Source organism: Ruditapes philippinarum, unplaced genomic scaffold (assembly GCF_026571515.1).
Source record: "Ruditapes philippinarum isolate M1 unplaced genomic scaffold, ASM2657151v2 ctg387_1_1_1_1, whole genome shotgun sequence".
Classification (NCBI taxonomy): domain Eukaryota; kingdom Metazoa; phylum Mollusca; class Bivalvia; order Venerida; family Veneridae; genus Ruditapes; species Ruditapes philippinarum.
The window spans coordinates 44968-66496 of NW_026856517.1; the positions used below are offsets into that span (position 1 = coordinate 44968).

General features: G+C 32.6%; 1 protein-coding gene across 1 annotated transcript in view; it reads right to left on the reverse strand.

Annotated features, from left to right (window-relative positions):
• The window catches only part of LOC132746843 (uncharacterized), a 34933-nt gene extending 21464 nt beyond the window's left edge, over window positions 1-13469 (reverse strand). The window contains exons 1-3 of the mRNA XM_060736107.1: window positions 13258-13469; window positions 2998-3093; window positions 1917-2154 (exon numbers count right to left, since the gene is read on the reverse strand). Of these exons, the coding sequence (XP_060592090.1) occupies window positions 1917-2154; window positions 2998-3093; window positions 13258-13323 (400 nt within the window). The 5' untranslated portion in view covers window positions 13324-13469. The remainder of the gene's footprint in view (window positions 1-1916; window positions 2155-2997; window positions 3094-13257) is intronic.
• Between the last annotated feature and the right edge of the window lie 8060 nt (window positions 13470-21529).

Here is a 21529-nt window from a genome sequence, read left to right on the forward strand (position 1 = left end):
TAAACACTTAGTACTTTGCTAATATGGTATTGATTTGTAGAAAAGCATGTGCAATGGATACGACTACAAAGAATTGAACATACATAATCTTCTATTCTGAACACCAGAGCTTAAGCATCTTTGTCCCTGACATGATATCATGTAATTTGTCAGGTCCTATTTCAATAATTAGGCTGGTTTTTTTTTACAAGTTTGCAACTTTCAAGCTTTACTGGTAGAGGAAGACCTTAGGTGCCTTCGTGTATAATTTTAGGCACATTCTGGCAGCTTAGTAGAAGCTCAAATGTTACATAAGTTAGCTGGATAGCTCCTCACATGAAACAACCCAAAGTCGCTGTCAGGATTCCAACCAACAGTGGTGTGGGGTAAGTGGTTTGAAGTAAACATCCCTAACCACTAAGTCATGGACACCCCTTACTTGTGACTAGTCTTACCTAAATACAAGTGAAGCCCAACAATAACCAGCAATGTTATTGGTCTTATAAACTAGAACTGTGTCCAAAGGACACAGATGCCCCCACTGTACAGATGTGCTCGTAAACAAGAGCATGCATATCTGTATGGAAGTTTAAGCAAAATCTGCCATCCGGTTTAAGAGGAGTTGCGTTCACAAAATTTCTATATGGTATAAAGTGAAAAATCAACAAAGGGCCATAATTCTGTTAAATTTGGTCGCAGCAAAAAATTCCTTCCTTTACTACCATCTACACATTAAGGTTGTTCATCCCTGAAAGTTTAAGCAAAATCTGCCATCCCGTTTAAGAGGAGTTGCTTTCACAAGATTTTGGGACGTAAGGACAGATGTACGGACGGACAGACAAGTTCAACGCTATATGCTCCCCACCTTGTGGGGGCATAAAAACCTGTATAACCTATTGTAATGTTCACAATTTGAATATAAAACAAAAATAAACTTTCGAATAAATGAACAAATCCTATTAACCTATGATATCAAATATATATAACAAAACTCAATACATTCTTTACAAAAATTGTGAACTAAAGGCGACAGTGTGCATGGTGTAAATAAAATATAATTTACATATATACATACATAAACACACGACCCTATTTAAAAACACTTTGCATCATGCTGATGTTTCAGTATAAAACGGTGTTATGTAGCTGAACTTAAACTTTACTTTAAAGTTCAATAGAGCCAGTTCAAGGCTATGAATTTTTTGTGGGAAGAAAAGCCTAGGGAAAAAAATCTGCACAATGTTAAACAGGCCAAAATTTATACAATTTTCAATTTGGAATAAAAACGAAAACTATAACAACAACAACAGTTACAACAACAAAAGAAGTCCTTTTTACTTAAAGATGCCATTTTGCCATCCAGCCAACTATTTGGCTATTATAATAATATAACTCACTTTAAAGCTATTTTGCTGATGCGGTTTCTTATGATCTAAACCTATATGAAAGATGAGACCCTTTAATTGTCCTGACTTATCCCATTTCAATCATATTGAATGAGTAACAATGGTAGCTAAACTGTAAATTTTGAATAATTGTTGACAGACCAGTGATTCTTTTTTGGTTGATTTTGACCCCGAAATAAGGCCTCTTCACAATGCCAAAAAACATAAAATATTCACAAAAATGTGTAAAAAATTCACAATTGGCAGGATTGCTTTTCAGTACCAAACAAAATAATGAACTCACGAATGACAATTTTGAGAATTTGATTAATATATTTGAGGGAATAAAAAGAAGAAAGCTTAAACTATGAACATAATTATTAAATTTATGAATAAAGTGGCTACAGGAGATGATTTATTCTTGTTTATTTTTTCACAATTTGACAGATTATCATGCTAAAAATTCACAATTTCAGGGGTATAGGTTGTTGCGAAAAAAGTTAAAAAAAATCACTGCAGACAGCCACATATAATTATACAGAAAAAACATACCAATTGGGTCAATTTCAATACCATCTCCACTTCCACTTCCTTCCAAATCATCATCTTCGTCATCTGACGTCCCTTTCTTGTTGTTGTAATAATAATCATCTGTAACTGGTGATTCTGTTGTTACATGTACCTTAACTTCAGTGTCATCATCACCAGATGCTTCCACGTCAAAGTCTTCATCATCAGTATGTGTGTTGTCAACCTCAACATTTTCATCAAGGCCACTCCCTTCAGTATCCTAGTAGAAACACAGCAATATTTATATATCTAGTCTGTTTTTATCTGAAGCATTTGTTAACTTATCCGTATGACATTTATAAAGTAAATTCATGAAAATATCTACTTGTCCTTACAGGCTATTGAACAACCTAGGCAATACAGACAATTGATTAAGCTGCCCCTGTGTAACCGTATTCTTTTATTTTAAGTTTGACTTTACTTCAATTTTTTTAAATAATACAAATCTGGTCAAATCTTTTCCAATTACAGACTTTGTACCAGCTAGTAAAAATTCTAGATATAACCTGGCTGCGAGAATTACAGCCTGGCCTTAGGGCCCGTCTACACCTATCCAAGTCTTGAATGCAAGTATCAAAAAAGTGCAGGCAATCTCAGTAGCTGGGCTGAATTTATTTATACTCTATATATGAATACAATACACAATCACAGTAAAAATTTGTTTCTTTCTTGGATTAAACATGAGGTTACTACTACTTCTACAACTACTTTGGGTGTAGCACTTCAAACATTCAATTATCTCTGTATCATATTATCTTTTTTTACTGATAAAAATAAATGAGGTTAAATTGTTTACATACTTCTTAAATGCTTTAATATAGTGTTGTGATCCAAAATTACAAAAAAATCTGTTCCTGGTCTGTGGCCAAAAAAGGGTAGGTGGTTCCTCCCTACATAGTAATTTCTATTACATGATTTTATATACAATATCTTAAGTTCAGATTTTGAAAAAGAGGCAAGGCAAATCAAAAGTCAAGGGTCAGCAGTTAAAGAGGATAGGTAAGGAGACAAAAAAGAGAACTTTTTTATTTGGCTCTGTCTTTCTTTGATAGTTAATACTTACTAAGGTAAAATCAGCATTTGTCCCGGAAGCCGGTGCTGCATCATCATTTTTACCCCATAAATTCGAAAAGTCAAGGAAATTCTTTTGGTTGTTTTTCTGAAAATATAGAAAAATAAATAGTATCAGAAATATGTTAGGCTAGAAATGTGTCCATACAGCACAATACATCTACATTCCACTGTACTGTCCGTCTAAAGATGGACAGTCTGGCAACATGACCAAGAGACGAGGTAAAGTCTATATGCCCCGACACGCCCAAATCAATCAGACTCCCAAATAAACTTAAAAGAAAGGCAATCATGCAACTTTAGCAGTGCCAGGGTTTAAAATTCTTTTACTCGGAATCAGTATAACTTTCAGCTATTAACATAATAAAACAGGGTTGAGTATTTCAAGGATTCTCACACAACAATATTGAGGGGTTTATTTATTTACTGTACATGTACACTCATCTTTTATGATAACCACTTCACAATGCTTTTTTTAATCTAGATCCTGTTACACTGAAAAAAGTCTAACAGCACAAACATACCACTGACTGATGTACTTATATGATACTCTATGAGTACATGTAACTATAACAACTTAAACATATCCAAGAATTAAAACATTCAATTACAAGCATGTAGGTGTCATTTTTATCGGATATGGGATATGATAAAGATGACTGAGGGGTCACAATGCCTACATGTTTTTCCGAGTGATCATGAGTCATGCCTAAGAGCATCTCATGAGGAAAACAGGATATAAGCTAAAAGTGCATTTGAAAAAAAATTAAAGGCCCATTATGCCACAGAAAAGCTTTAATTTTTAATTCTATAAAGCAAAAGATTTTTATTCATTGTTTATAGTTTCCAAAGAGTTAATCATTGGCCAATTACAATTTACATGAACCATATTCTGCTTCTGTTGGCAAAATATTGTCAATACTAGTGTTGGGGACTAATTTGAATTCTTTATTAAGCGATGTATAATAATTATATCGTTCTGATTCATCCCAACACCTTTTATACTGTAGATATATTGCTTTAAATACAGATACAGTATGGACTGCTATTAAACTTCCACTTAAGGAAGCCCTTGGCATATCCATTTTGAAAGGAATTTCAAAGATTTTCAATTAATCAGGGGATCATAATTATATATGTATTTATATGAGGGTCCCGGAACTTCACATTTTTCTCATGTCATACATGTACATTCAACTGGTAGAGATTTCAATTAAGCGATGGTTTAAATGAAGTTGGCAAGGCTTATTTGATCAAATACAAGCCTATTAACCACATCCCAGGCATCAAAAATATATAAACATTACTTTTTTTATTATAAGAAATCATATCAGTTTACATAAGCCTTCATAAAACACAACAAGTTGAATAACACATACATTTTTTCAATGTACATTTGTAACCTTTCTTTACCAGAAAAAAATGTAAGTGTCTCAATCATAATAACCCTACTGCTGTCTAGCTTTCTATCTAACAACAGGGAAAACCTCACAAACAAATCTATTTCAATTGAACTAAAATCCTAAAATGTCAAATAAAATTACTTACTGACCTATCAAAGCTTTCATTAGATATTTAAGTGGTAATACCAGGTCAAGTTCTCTTACATTATTTTTTTTCAACAACATTCTATATGAGCATGTATTTCAGTCAGTAACCTTATACAAGGCCTCTTTCATCTGTTTGTCTACATATTGTTAGGCCTCTTTCATCTGTTTGTCTACATATGGTTATCCAATTAGAACTGCAATTACCAGTTAAGGCTCTCTTATAGTTACAAAACCATATTGCTGAGAATGCAGAGCTCCAGATAGCGTGCGTATAAGCGTAAAATACGCATAGAAAATCTAAAATACGCATCACTTTTAAAATTGGTGCGTCACAGTTACCCACAACAAAATGAAAATACGCTCCTATGTCAAAATTTATGCGTGAAAGAATAGAAGTGTGTTTTTTGATATGTAAAAAGAAAATGTTTTGAGCATAAAAATACAATATATTTCCATTTTATTGCATTGAAAACTAAAAATTCTGTTGTCAACAACGCATGTTAAAAACGAAAGTAGCAGGAAATACAGAAGAGAGGTAACTCCCGTAGATCAACTTGTGAAATTATTGATGAAATGATAATCATCGTAGGAGTTAACACAGTATTATGTTTGTTTAGGCATCTATTGACATGCCTATGCCTCAATATAAACAAAAATATATTTTAATTTCTTCAACTTTTGTTGTTGGAACAAAATAACATGTTTTTCACCTGCAGTTTTGTACTCAATATTTTCGTACCCAGTCTACAGTTACGGACAATTTTCTCTCAGACCAATACTTTTTTTTAAGGAAAGATAAAAAAAAATCTTGTTAATGTTTCTTTAATTCTAATTTCAACTATAATTGTTCAAACTGGAGTACATGATAAGGTACATGCCGACAGAAATAAAGAAAGAAAAATATTGACTCCTGGAAAATAAAATAATTTCAGGGCTTCCACTAGTGTAAGTTTGGAGACATTTATTCCTTCATTTTGGCCTGTGACTTCCAAAAATCGTTACTTTTCCTTCTGTAATTATATAATGTGACTTCCAATATAAGAGATTTTGAAGTCTTTGACTTCCAAATTTTGAAAATGGAAGCCCTGATAATTTTGCTGTGTATCCTAAACTTGAGTTCCAGTATACTCTGGAAGTCTGACTTTACATGTCATGTTTTGTATTGTTTCACATTAAATCAGTATTTAATTTGTAAAGGTTTTTCTAAAAAAAAAAGAAAATAAACAAACAAACAAACAAAACAATAAGTTTAATTTGTTTATAAAAAATGCAAAATGCTTTTTTTGACAGATTTTACCCCTTAAGTTTTTCAGAATTTGCATTTTACCCCTCACTCTAAATTTTGAGGGGTAAAAACCCCTTGGCCAAAAAAATTATCTGGAGCTCTGAGAATGAACTCTAATCATGCATCAATCTTTATTCTCATAGGGACAAGTCTTTTTTTAACCTGCTTAATTTCATAAATGGATTTGTCCAGCTTCAATTTTTTGAAGTTTCCATTATGACTCAATAAAGGAGATATCATGATGAAAATTTAAAAGTTGTCATGCCAACAGTATAGAGCCTGGTCAGACTGCATTGATGTATTGTAATATAGGCTGGCCTGGTTCTATTACTTGTGATTAAGGCAGCAATAACTCGGTTCCAGCAGGGTTAACAATGAAGCTTATAACCTTGTGTAGATCATCAGATGAATATTCATTTTGTTGTAAATAAAAATCAAACATGTCAGGAAAATAATATTCTTTAAGTTGAACACTTGCCATGTTGATATCTAAAATTGACTTGTCAAATGTCCATCTTTCAATTTGGACAAAACCATTTATCACTTTTCGGGAAAAGTTCAGCACAAGTATTGATTGAATAGCAAACAGACTTGATGATGCTTTAAAAGTACTGACTGAACATGTCTATAATTATATTTACTTGGTATGTAATTGTTAGCGTTTTAATTTTCTCAAGATTCACAATGTTGCCTTATTTGTATTTTTTCCTCTTAAAATCTAGTTTTAACTATGTACAACAGTACAAAGACTGTTCTTTTAAGAAGTTTCACATAAGATCATATCTCAACCACCTTGTACTTAGAAGAAGACCATTCATTGTTTCAAGTCCTCTTGAGTTAAACTGGGTACACTGTACGATATTGTACTGTGTGGTAAAATTGTTCTATTGTATACAAAAAGAGACATGATCACATCTACTTAATACTAGGTAAGTTATAACGTTTACAGTCATGTAATCATGTGACCACTCCCAACCTCTTATAACTCATTCATAACCCTCTTTTTCAAATATAGTTTCAAGATGATATTAGTAATTGAAGGTCCGGAGGCAGAAAGGTGAGGGTAAAAGGCGAAAGATGGGAAGTTATGGTACAAATGACCTTTTTTTTGGAATCATTATCTCACTTAACAGTTACACTTCTGAATAATGCCATGCCCTGAATCTAAACTTCACTTAATAAAAATAAATTTTTTTAGCTACAATCCCCTAAAAACCTATCAACCTACATATTATGCTTATGTGTAAGATTCAACCATCTAACAGTATTCGGCTACACATTAATTCCAGAGCTCTCTATCAAATCAATAAAGCTAAGGTGATTTTATTGTTCTAAGCAATTTTTTTCTCTCCTATCTGATTTTCATTCTGAAATGTCAATGCAATCTATTTACAGGTGTATGTTAATGACCCACAACTACATGTATTCACTGCCAGTATTCTGTAACATTATAAACATTAAAGCAGCATGCCTTCACGATTCTGGTAATTTTCATGGAAATATAATAACCAATAATTTTAAATGGGAAAAAAAATCTGCTATAAAGTACAACACTGTTCACTAGGGTAAACAAGCATTTAATGGCCCTTTCCTGTACAAGGAAACAAAACCCCTGATGTTAGTAATTTTCAGGTAAATTTTCATTGATATAAACTGTAACCTTTCTTTCTGGATGGTAATAGTTAAAAGCAGACTGAAAAATGAAAGCAGTATAACATTTAAACAGAAACTTTTCATTCTGTGTTGACATAAAAGAAATATACATTATAAATTGGGTCGACTTTTTTTGCTCTATAATCATTGATTGCCCTCGCTGAATACTAAAGAGCAAGATCCTATACAGAGTACCTACGTACATATTAAAGCAATTTCTTATTTGAAGCGCTACTGAAGCGTGGAATTCTCAAGGTACTCTTAAGTGCTTGTTTTAAATATGGCCACACAGCCATGACTCTGAATGTGTGTAAAAATTATTTCATTGGTAAATTAAATGCATCAAAGATGTATGTCAAACTAACAGTATATAATCTGTTACTCCATTAATGCAGTCACTCGAAATCTATTTTGCAATCAGATACGAACAAAATGCAAAAGCATGATATTTGATACAAAACGTTTAGTCAGATACTTTTTGAGGTGATTTAAAACAGCGGATTAGATAAGTAATGTAAAATTGGCAACAGTTGTGTTTTTGTTTACGTGAACATTCAAATTTCTTTTGACCTTTTCAAAAATTGGCAATGCTCATAAAATGCCCAGCCCCTGCTTTGGCAAACCTCTTTAAAAATGCACAATAGGTGAAAATCATGATTCCTACAAAGTGCATAGCCAGCTTAAGTTCATAAAGTTGATATATATGTTCAAAATAACTGGATTTTTTTCAACATTGCTTTACTGCATGCATGTTCTCTAGTTCATTGTATTTTCACGTGAATAAAATAGTTAAATGGGGACACTTTCAAGCTCTACTGGTGGAGTCAGACCTCATCAAGTGTAATCCTTAATTTTACAAAATGATTTTTTATATTTTATAAAGTCCTCTCAAAACCAAAATATTATTATCCAAAATAACCCAGGCTCACACACCATGTGGCAAACCAAATTTGCATTTCTTTATTTACAAAAAACACTTTTTTTTTTACAAAAACTTATTTCCCACCCAAAACCCATACTGAATTTGGGGGAAACATTTAAAATTAAAAATTTGTTTTTGTAAGAAAAAGTTCAAAACTTTTGTTTTTTTCCCCAAATCAAAATTAGTTTTGCACCTCCCGAGAAAAAGCCGCCTGACTATTTATCGGGCCAAAAATTTAAACCTTCCCTAATTACAAAAAATGAAATTTAAACCCCCACTGAGGTATATCCCCAGTGTTACTTTTAAAATTTTACCAAATGTAATAAATTTGTACTAGAAAAAATTTTCTTTCATTTTTTCTTCATTTTTTGCATTCCAACCTTTTTGACATTGGCTGTTTTTCACGTAATAAAACTTGAAAGATCATACAGATAATATCTCATTCTTTTATCAATTATATCTCAGAATCATAACCTACATACAGAAAAGAATTTTAGATTTCATTGGTTTTTTTATCAACATCATGTGAATTGAACAATGATGTGGTAATTTAATTTTTAATCACCCAATATCAACTCTGCCCATTCCTGGTTAGACTGAGAGCAGGACATATTCTGGACTATTCTATGAGGGGGGGGGATGGGGGTATTCACCCATATTTTTGAGAATTCATCCCTATTTTTTGAGAGGAAGGGGTAAAATTTTACATAGACAAAGAAGGAAAAAGATCAACAAATGTAATAAATTCTCACTTTTTGATAAAAATCCCCCCTATTTTTCGAATCCTAGAATAAACACTGCTAACAGTTGGTATGGTCAGACTTACTATTGCTATGGTCTGACAGCCTGGATAAGGACTCTAACCTGCATTATCTATACAAGCACTCTAGGGTTTAAATAGTCTAGACCATTCATTAAACAGTCTATGTAACAGGTAGAATAACTATGATAACAGGTCAATTCTGATTCTCTTATTTCACTATGTACTAACACATCCCTGTTGTTCCTTAATCCACCATACAAAACATAACAGTTACATTGCAAAAACTGGTTTGTAAATAAAAGTGCAATCAACATTTTTAAAGTGACCTTCGATTATTTAATCACAGCATGACAATGACTAAGTCTGAATGAGTGAACTTTACTCACAATTACTAAATTTATGTTGAACCAATGCTTAATATTTAATATCAGTCATTTAGACTTTGTAAAACAGTTGACATTTTTTGTAAAGTATATTAAAAACTTTCACCATTACCTGTAACTAAAATAATATTGAAGGAAAGAAAAATATTTGACAAAGAGCAAAAACATTAAACTTATAAGTTTTCAGGAATAGGCTTTAATAGCAGTAAGTTTTAATATAACAAGAGCTGTCCGTAAGACAGCGCGCTCGACTTTTTTATTGCTTGCCAATAAAAAAAGTTTTTGCAGTAAAAGGCAATACAAGAATCTCTGTATTTTTAAAGTGAACTAGTTGTTTGATACCCTTGAATATTACAGCAATGTTTATATGACATAATTTATGGTAAAGTGAACAAGTGGATAGGAATGAATTTTTTTAGATTTTTTAAGTTTTTTAGTGCTTGCCTATAATACAAAACATTGACAGTTAAGGGCCATAATTCAAATAAAATCTTTGACAGAATTACCTTCTCCTGGACATGTTTGGGAATCATGATTGTAAACAAGTATTCCAACTTTCAAATTAATATCTCAAACAGTTCAGTCAAAAAGTGGACTGGTACTAAAAACTTAACCAAGATTCTAAGTCGATAAAAGGCCTTAATTTTTAAAACAAATCCTTGACAGAGTTACCTTCTCTTGCGTACAGATGGGGTAATGATGTGAAATAGCATTAAAAGTTTCAAAGCAATATCTCAAAGGGTTAAGGCAATAAGTGGATTTTACCCATATTCAATGTATTTTCTAAGTCAAAAAGGGGCATAATTCTGTCAAAAACCTTGACAGAGTTATGTCCTCTTGTCTGTTGATGAAGGTCGTGATGGTAAACAAGTATGGTCAGTTTCAAAGCAATACCTCCAATGGTTTTGAAATAAAGTGAGGTGGTACAAAAAACTTAACCAAGCTCAATACACTTTCTAAGTCAAAAAAGGGCCATAATTCTGTCAAAAACCTTGACAGAGTTATGTACTCTTGTCTGTAGATGGAGGTTATGATGGTGAACAAGTATGGTAAGTTTCAAAGCCATACTTGTAATACTTCTGAAATAAAGTGGGGTGGTACGAAAAACTTAACCAAGGTGTGACGCCAACGCCGACGCCGGGGCGAGTAGGATAGCTCCCCTTTTCATAGAAAAGTCGAGCTAAAAATGCAAATTTATTCAATCTGTAATCTATGACTCCCATTGATATAAACTTAGTAATAGTAAGTAAAATTTTTCATCATTTTTACATCAAATGCACATTTTGTAGAATGGGAGAGGTTTTAAGGTATATGTTGTACATACATAAACTGACGCATTCAACATTACCAAAGGCCATATAAAGCGTAATTATGGCCTGTAATTTTGACAGCTGGTTTAACTGGACACAAACGTTCACGCCCACTTTTTTCACAATTAAGGTACTTTTAACTTCAGAAGAAAAACAATTACAGCATTTCAGTTATTTTCTGCACAATGCAGACAAATGAAAGTTAACACTCTGTGCAATGGAGTATAATCAGTTATGCTCCATATCAGGGTGCATCACAAAACGTTGTGATTTACAAGAATTGTAACATCTCTCTTGAGTGTTGTTTATTGTTTGCTTTGGTTGCTGTATTTTTTTTTATTTGATTTTTTTATTGGGGGAGGGGGTGGGGGTAAAATAATGGCAGAAGCTTTTTATTTAATGTAATTCAAACATCTTGGCCTGTAGAAAAAATTATCATAAAACTTTTATTATTACCAACAAAAATATTTCTTTTTGACCTTTTAAACCAATGAAAATATTTCTGTCAGAATATCATGACTTTAAACCAATCAAAAATTTCTATTTTAATGCAAATAAGACTTGGTTCTTCCTTAAAAGATTTATCATTTGCAACCACAAAAAGTGGAAAATTAAAGTTAACATGTGAAATCAAACAGGTCTAAGATTTACTTTTGTAGTTTTTACTTTTTCAAAATTTGACCCTTAATAATTTCAAATGACCCCCATATTTTTATATAGAGGGTCAAAAATGACCCACAAAAAATCTAGTCTGGCAGAAACACTGATTGCACTCTTTAATTTTCAACATCAGTTTTGTGGGTCCACAACCAATTTTATATATATTTCATGTAGTTCATGTTTGTATATATTAATACACTAAACAAAACAGAATGAACCGTTAGATGTCAGGTGCCCTAAATGCGACCCTTTGCTGGAGTCAAAACCCTTACTGTTAATGTCAAAATGTCTCCACAAATACTTTTCAATATTCAAGAGGTCGCGTTATAATCAAGTGTGATTGCGCCGACATACGATGTAGAGGGCACTAGACACCTTTTGGGGACAGTTCGTACCCTAAGGAAGGGGAATTTTGCGTTGTTTTAAGGGTCCCTCATTTTAAGGCAAAATTCGAAATTTCATCTTATCATGTATTTATATAGTGTATTTTTTATCAGATTTACTCATTACACTATTTCCTATCATTGGTTTCAATAGTTTGTAGTTTTCCCAGTGTCTATTCTAGGAATTGAAAAATAGGGGTGATTTTCCCCCCTCTATTTCAAAAAAGGGGGCGATTTTCAAAATCAAAGGGTGCCAATATAAACTGCCAATGTTAAATCGTCTGCATTAAGTTTACACTGAGGCGTTCAACCGATGAAATAATTAAAACGATAATATTTATTTAAGGCAGCAGAAGTTGTCCCCCCTTAATTTTTACAGATTATTACAGAACTGCCGCGATTGATTATAAAGGGATTGGCAATACAAATAATCGAACTATCTTTCACGTCTAGATCGTAGCCAAGCTAGGAATTGCCTCATTTTTCTTGATTATTTACTACACTAAAATGGCGCCCAACTGTCAGACCTAGCACACTAGTTCCGGTCGATACGGAACATTCCGTTAATTTCCGTCAAATCACGTAACCAGTACCATACGGTACTAAATTATTATAATTAGCTTACAGTTACCTCCCTTCGGTTTTCGGTATAAATGTAAACAAAACAACCAAATATAATGCGGGATGGAAGTTTTACGGTTTTATTAACTTTTTTATAGATGCGCGATTTTCACGCACATGATTTTGAATTGTGCATGATCTGTTAAATACTAGCGTGAATCGCGCAATCGCGCGTCCTAGAATAGACACTGGTTTTCCTACCATTGAAATCAATAGCTAGTTAAGTATTCAGCCCCAAAAATGACCAAAGTAGTGCCCTGCTACTGTAGCACAATAAAATGCTTAGGGTAACGAATCATGGCCACCCCTCCTGCTTTAGACCAGGTTATATAGCCCACAAACGGCAACAACCAATAAATGTTTTGTTTCACCAATATAAACATTTTAAATCAATCTTTTGTTCTTTACACAGCAAAGCCCACACAGCAAATGTACGTTCAGTGAGCTCTTCAAAAGCAACTTCATCAAGTGCACCAAAATCGCCATGGTCGATCCAAATTATCTCAAATTAATTTAGGGAAATCACCTGAAATTCCTTTGAATATTTTCATAATCAAATAATGATTTATACATTATAATTCATTCTTATAAATCGATTTACGTTGAATGTGTAATTAAACTGAAAAGACACTCTAAAACGTTGTCAACTTTCACATTATTCCTTAACAAATGAACGAAACCATGTTGTTTGTTTTGTTTCGTGTCCGCGATCAGTTACTTACCGCTGCCCCTGTTTCCACGGCTAATAGGAGCACACACACTCCTAAAATATATAAAATACGCCGCATCACAAATTTGTCTTTAAGTTTATACAGTTATTTAATTTTATATCTCCTTGTAAGAGGCTCACACTTCGATATAACACTTCACAAATTATTTTCTTGTTTTACCAGCAATTTAGGAACTACTTAATTCAGCCATTAATAGAACATAAATTCATCCGCGTTTAGCTGTTTTAACTTTCTTGAAGAAAAACACAATAAAAATAAAATATACATTTAATATCCAATTTCATAAATTATTTATAATGATTTAAAGGAATTTAGGAAAATCATTCGGTGTCCAAGTAGGATGCAAAAAGTCTTTTACAGGACTATTTTGTTTTCGTCATATCCGGAATTTTAACACAATGTGAGAATTGCACTAAGGAGGGCATGGGATTAACCCGTGAGTCATTCATAATAGAATAACTTTTAAAGTTTAAGTGGGAAGTATATTTTTGAAATAGAAAGAACGAATGAAATCATTGGTAAAAAACATAATAGAATAACTTTTAAAGTTTAAGTGGGAAGTATATTTTTGAAATAGAAAGAACGAATGAAATCATTGGTAAAAAACATAATGAAACACTTGGATTTTTTGGGAAACTGTTCGGAAAGTATCTATATAAAAATGGCTAAAAATAGGCTAATTAACACACCCCATAATTTTCAATTATTTCAGTAGCACTTTTCACAATGCTTGTTGTTAAGAATCCTATATATTACAATTTATAATAATAATTACAATGATATATTTTATAAAATTTTCACATTGTATAATTTGATACATGCGGAACCTGTATTAAATATGATATTCTACCTGAAATAAGAATATAGATCATACTGTATATAGATAATAAAAATGATGAAACTGGGATTACATGTACATATAAGTAATAATTTTTAATATCTTTATCCTACATTATATAATATACAGTAAAGTTTAATTGAATCATTTTTAAAATCATCATTTGAAATAGAGCTTATATTAAAAAAAAAGAATGAAAATAAATTAATATAAAACTAATGTAAACTATTTTGTTCTGTACATAGCTCAAGGAAAATAACGCTAAAATTTCAAGAAAAATCTCACTTTGTCACTAGCCGGGACATTTTTTTTTTTGTGATCAAAAAGTTTTCCTCAGAAATGACATTATAGTTTTCCGTAAAACTTGTTTGGTCCTTAATAAAACTTTTTATAAACACAAAGAAAAAAAAAAGAAGAGAAAAATGTAGACTGTCCATAAAACCTCATTTATCATAAGCTTAAATTGGTGCCCATCCGTTTTTGTCGTGTTCTAAATAAAATTTCATTTTGATTCTGTTTTAAATAGTAAGTGTTTGGAAGATTAGAGTAAAATAATACGTACGACTGATCCTGTTCCATAAGTAAATATAGGTGCATACATATTTTTAGACCGGGAACCACACATCGTACAGAACTTTTCATAAAAATTAAGTAAAACAATAATTAATTTAGCATGCCAGACGCAGAAATTCCCAACAAGGCATGAAATGAAGCTTTTCGGAATGCTATTGCATTCTGAACAAGCTTACTGTGACCAGAAAATTTGCCAACTGCTAACACTCTTTCGGAGTGGTCATCCACATTGGTTTCCGGTTTGGGTTAACAGTACAAAGTAAAAGTTACGTTATGTAGCTTTAATGCAATAGTCGATTGTGACTTATGTGAGTGCGTGAAAATAGACATCCGTTCCCGTCATTCCCGTAAAGCCGAGAGAAAATGCTATTGCCTTGTTAGCCGCGAAATTGTAACAGCGGGAAAAATGTCCGACTTACAGCTTCCCACTGCTTTAGCCATGATTTTAAGGCATGGTTTGATGCTATTCGCAATGCAGGGCCTTTTCCAGTGTTGGAGTTTGATAATCCTAATTATAAAGATTCCTCGGAGTGAAGACGGAGTTACATCTATTATAGAAGATATAGACTGATGAACTGTACTTCTTGGACGTGTTAAACAATGCACTAATTAAGGTGCACTCCAACCGTCAAGCTTGAAAGTCGCCATATGACTTGTACAATGTTGGTGCGACTTAAAGCTTATACTAATTAACTAACCTCATAGACCGTTTTTACCGCCCTTTTAGATATACTGGATTCAACTTTGTTGTTTTTGTTTTTGTCCATAGTATAAGTGCATTTAAACCTACATGTTTACCCCTGGAATGATTTTTTTTCGTTGTGCAGATAAGGCAAGCATGTGCTTTATAATGTTGTACGATGCATGATCCTGAATAACTCGGAACTAGGCCATAAATTCAATAAAATATGAATTAAAATTATTACCGTAAACACTTGATTTAATTTCACATATAGATTCTTAACAACAAAGCAAAATGTATAGCAATTAAACAGAAAACATAGTAAGCGCATACGGCAAAAAGCTTATAAAAACCTGAAAAGTTGTTCAAAGTTGTCTATGAACCGTGAGGAGGTTTTTTCTTTTTTTTATACATTCTCAAAGTCGCTCTCCGTATATGTGCTACACCAACTCAAACTTATGACATTTAAAATATTGTTTAATAAAAGACAAAAAAAAACAATATTCCGATAAAAAAGTGTACGATAAAATTAGATGTAGACAAAAACAAAAACATGTGCGAAAATAAACTTACTTAAGTAGTCTGCGTTTACCGTAATTTCCTTCGACTTAGATTTTAAATTTTATTAATTATGAGAATTAGATTGTTCTTCTTCAGTAAGAATCCTGAAAAAAAATCGCATAAAAATTCGGGTAAGCCGCACACGTTAATATAGGGGGCCTAGCTCATTTGTCTTTTTCAGGCGTTTCGGCGCCTGAGATTGTTATATATAACGTCAAGCGCATTCTTCTATCCCGTGAACGACCTTTATCATCGTAAGGATTATATAATTAGTAAAAGTGTCTGAAAAACGTCTGTGCCCAATTAAAAACTTAAATTTCGTTTGACTTTTATATTAAATGTTTCTGAGGAAGACATTCTCGACTGTTGACATACGTATATGACAGCTGTTTTTACTAAATGTGAAATAAGTTGTGATTAAAAGTAACAATATGTAAACAAAGTGGTATGTTGACTTCCATGCATAATACTAAATTCATATAACTGTACTAATTGACTAAACACAACAGTAGCAATAGATGGCTGTCTCAGGTATAATGACCAATGCGACTGGGCAGGCCAATGAGACTGTAACAGGGCATCAACAATAAACAAGAACAGTAACTGTTAGTAGGACATCGTGCTCGTCTATTCTGACTGATTTAGACTAAAACAGGAGCTTGGAGTATTATCAGTTAAAAAAGGGGCATAGCTCTGTCAAAATCCATCTCAGAGTTATGGACCTTGGATACTGACCTCCTGTTATGCTCTATAAAAGGTGAATGAAGTTTCAACCCATTTCCTTCAGTATAGTGTTGGATATATCAACGTGCAATCAGAAACTAAACCAAACGCCGACACCGACCTGGGGAAGTACTATATAAATCTTACGCCAGCTCCCGGTTCAGACCGGAATATCTAGCTCGAGGATGACTGTTTACGACGGTAACGAGGCTCTGCCGAGTTTCCGATAAACAGTTACCCGAGAGCTAGATAATAGCTCTTCGTGTTCTTCGAATAGTCGAGCTGGATAGAAGTACATTGTAAAAGACAAAAAGATACAATGTATGTCCTTTAGTTAAAAAAACGGGTTTTAATTCAGCATTTATAATAAAAAGATAATGGAAATATTCATATTGTGTTTCATGAAGAATGTTTTTCTTCCGTCATGCTATGCTGGTGCATGGCAACTAAATATACCCATGTCACCAGTGCTGACCAAAATTATAGTCAGCTTTTTTAGCTTTTAGAGCAGTCATGGAAGTTTTCCTTAAATGATGAATGGTTTTGTAAGATTTAAAAATGGACAAGTCCATTTAAGATATTTAGCACTGATAGTGTTAATAACGAAATTGATAATGCAATTCCGCCATGCAGTGGCATCTCAATACCTGTATGAAAATAGATCTATAAATCTGAAATAACATCAATGATTGATGGTTTAAAAGAAACGGGCGATAACTCTGTCAATGAATTTGCTGTAGTACATATGATAAAAAGATATAAAAAAAACACACACACAATTTATCAAAACATATTTCGTTTTAATAATCTTCATCAGTTGATAAATAGCAAATGAACGTAAACGTACGAAACAGACGTCTACGTTCATAGACGCCACATTTGGCGCGTATAATGAAATAAATTTTCCATTACTATTTTATACAATACAAATGTACTTTACATATGTATATATAAAGCATTACAAGATTTACACAAAATAATTGGATCAGAAGATACATACATTTTCACAAAGTAACTAGCCTAGGAAATAAATTCAACAAATAACAGTTACTTATTACCTATCTATTATCTATTCAAGTTATGATATTATGTTCAAAATTAATTCATGCTATAGAAAAAAATGCAATGAGTATATGAGTATATTATGAATAATATAGTATATAAATGTTAACATCATAATGAGTGAATAAAGGGAGGTAATCAAATAATTTAAATTATTTAAGTACATATCTAATTCTCTCCCTTGCTTTTAATCTATCCGTAAATTAATTTTTACACATCTGTACATTTGCGATATTGATCCCCCAAAACGGCCGAGCCTTCAAGGCGAAATGTTCTGTGTTAGAAATGTTAGATAATGCAGAGCAGTTCAAGTATCACATGACATGTATAATTATAAAATATGTAATACATGTACATACTTAATCCACATTTGGTAAAAATGTCTACTTCCTGCGCTTTCAGTAAATGTTTAATAAGCTTGCAAAAAGTCGTATAGTGAACGGAAGGAAAAGATGTTTGTGCTTGCAATAAACCATACACATTGAATAACAATGAGAGTCGCAATAAATGATACAGTGATTTCGCTTACCCACTAAGAAAAAACGCATGTCATATAATGAGCCGTGCCATGACAAAATTAACATAGTGCGTTTGCGACCATCATGGATCCAGACCAGCCTGCGCATCCGCGCAGTCTGATCAGGATCCATGCTGTTCGCTATCAGTTTCTCTACTTATAATAGGGTTGGTAAACGAACAGCATGGATCCTGATCAGACTCATTCTACTACTGCTCTGAGTACCTATGGTGTCTCCCTTGGGTTCTTTTTAGGTCCTCTTTAATGTCTAATATATGTCGATGACATGTCTGCAACCCTAAGCAATAAGCTTTTATTATATGCTGATGATTCAGGTATCCTTGTATCTGGTAAAATAAATCTGAAGAAATTCTCTCTTATGGCATGTCAGTCTTATAAGATTGGTAAATTGAGTATAAATTGTCTTTGCATCTTGGCAAGACAGAGTCTATTCTTTTTGGTTTAAATTTCACTAGCCTCCAGGTCACATGTAATAGTACTGCTATAAAGTACACATCTTTTGTTAAGTATTTAGGTGCAAAACTTGATCACATTTTTTTGGCGTCGCCTTTGATGCTTTGTATCAATGCTTTTCTTGTTGCTTTTTGTGATTGTAACATTTGGCATATTTTTTGTGTAGAAATGATCTACTGTACTTTCAATGATAGGTTTACTACAATCTTCAATATGTTTTGTGTAGCAGTGATCTATTGAAATCATTGTAGATGAATCTGTTTCCTGAAACTTGTTTATTTTCTGTGATTTTGAAAAGTAATTGTGTTCATTTTCTATGTATTGTGTGTACTTCTGATCATGAAGGAGCACACCTGGCATTTTGATATAGATCTAGATCTACTTTACCAAAAGTAGCTCTACTTATTTTTTCCAAGTATGAATTAAAACGTGAATAACATTAATTTTTTTAACAAATCTCTAACAATCAGTTATTTTGCCGTAATACCATGGTATACTTTGTGTAAACGTATATAATCAGTTTTTGTATTTTCTGGTCGCAGATCCGTAAATGCAATGCTCTGACACAGCGCTTCACGACAAACCTAACAACAAGTAGTTCTCAAAACAGCTTAAAACTAGCGATGTAAAAAAAAGAAATATTTTAATTTTGTTACATGTATCCAACAAATTACAACGCATTCAAAGTTTAAAAGTAGCTTGGCTTAAAAGAAAAATTTTCAATAAATGCAAAAAATCACAAAAAATTAAGCGGAAAAAGAATAAAAAAATTTTAAAACAAAAAGGGGAAAAAAATATTTTAACGGGTGGGCGATTACCGGGAAAACTTTAAGGGGCGTTAAATTAAAACAAAAAAAAATCTTACTTTTGAGAGTGGAAAAAATATACATTTTCCGGGGCTGTTTTGGCAGAAAATTGTTCGGGTAAAATTATTTTCATCTATGTTAAACAAAATGTTTATCGGGGAAAAAAATACCTTTAAATTAATAAAAAATTACAAACCCAAATGGAAAATTTTAAAATTTTAAAAATTTTTTGACTTTATTCAGGGTTTCTTTCGTATAACTTCCCCGGGTTTGGTTTCAGGGGGAAAGCCTGTTTTGGGTTTTGAAAAGGTCTGGGGTTCGAATCCCAGTCGAGGCAACTATTTTTTATTTTATTTTTAAGTGTCTTCTTTTAAAGAAGTAGCCACGATATGCTAGGATATTGTGTGGCTGTCATAAAAAATGAACATAAATGATTTTTTGATGCCACTCTAGTCATGCAAAATTCCGTATGTATCAAACTGAAACTGTTATAGTAAAATATCTAAACGCAGTCGCTGCATCTCGGTGCCCTGCAAGATGAATTTTAGTATATAAAATAAACTTATACAGGAAAATACATACAGATATACAGTACGATTTAGATTGCAAAAATCAGAAAATACCACAGAGCTTGCAGCCCTTTGATTTTTTCGACAGTTGTTACAGACGATAATAATCCGCATCTTAAAGACGCTTACAAAATGATAGCTGGGTGAAAATACCGAAAGACACTGCAAAACACTAAGAATAAGAAAAAATAAAATAAATCATTTTGCCCCAACATCTTTACATCGAACAATTTATTTTGCATATGTTGATGAATAAAAAGTTAATGTTCATTATGTCACCTGCTAACTATACCGTTCATTTTTTATTTTAATTTTATTTTACAATTTTCGTTTATTACGTGTCCTTCGATATTTTCACATACCGTTTCCGTAGACTGGTCCTACTTTTTTTATTGACTTCCCAGTATAAGGGAGGTAAGCCATGCTGTTCTAAATTACACTTTCTTTTTAATTATTTCCCTTCCACTGTACATTGTAACCAATCTTGAAGACCGTCTGACCATGTCCCATAGGGCACTAACCCTATGACTACTTCAAAATACGCTAATAATAGAGAAGAAAACAGTGACAGAATACTTCAGAGGTTGAGAAGGTAATAAAATGTATATGACCGGTAAAATTATGTCAGATTTCACACAATAATGGCATTTTGTAAATGTTTGTCTAGCCTTTGTATACGGCCTTTTATAAAGCCTTTGTGTATGGCTACAGTAATCATAATTTGCACATGTAAAATTGTCGTCGTAACAGTCTAGTTAACGTGGTATTTTGTGTATGAGATTCTCAGATTGTGACCCAGAACAAATATATCTCTAGCTCTGGCACCAAAAAATATTTTGACTACATTATAATTATGTAAAGCGGTGACAGTCATGCTGCATCTTTATTACCAAGTCAGCCCGATAATAGCCATTGGGTTTCGGGATAAAACCACTTTGAAAGGTTTGTAGAACTTAAATTGAATTAAATGTAACGATTTTTAACGTTGATGTCTCTTTTCTAAAAACGTCATTTTCTCCGATGTTACTAAAAGATAGTAGGCTAACACCGGAAAAATGACGGTTGTAGAAGAGTCATCTACTTACAAAATCGTTACATTTAATTAAATTTAAGTTCAACAAACCTTTCAAAAGGGTTTTTATCTCAAAACCAAATGAGCCGCGCAGGTCTGACCTCGGACGAGGCGAAATTTCTCTGTGACAAATGATTCTTTCAACATCGAATCAGAAATCATATGGGATTAGTAGTGAAATTTGGTATTTTATACTGGTTACTTATCCAGGATAGTCGGTTAGATGTACCTCCCTATCGCCGAAATAATTACTGACCAAAAAAATTATTAAAATCGGCGTAAAAACTAGGCAAAAACTGTTGACTGCTCATTTTACTTATTTTCTTATAATGATCTTGAAATTCAAGAATTGAAAGTCCCAAATTCGACGATTCCATAATAAATTA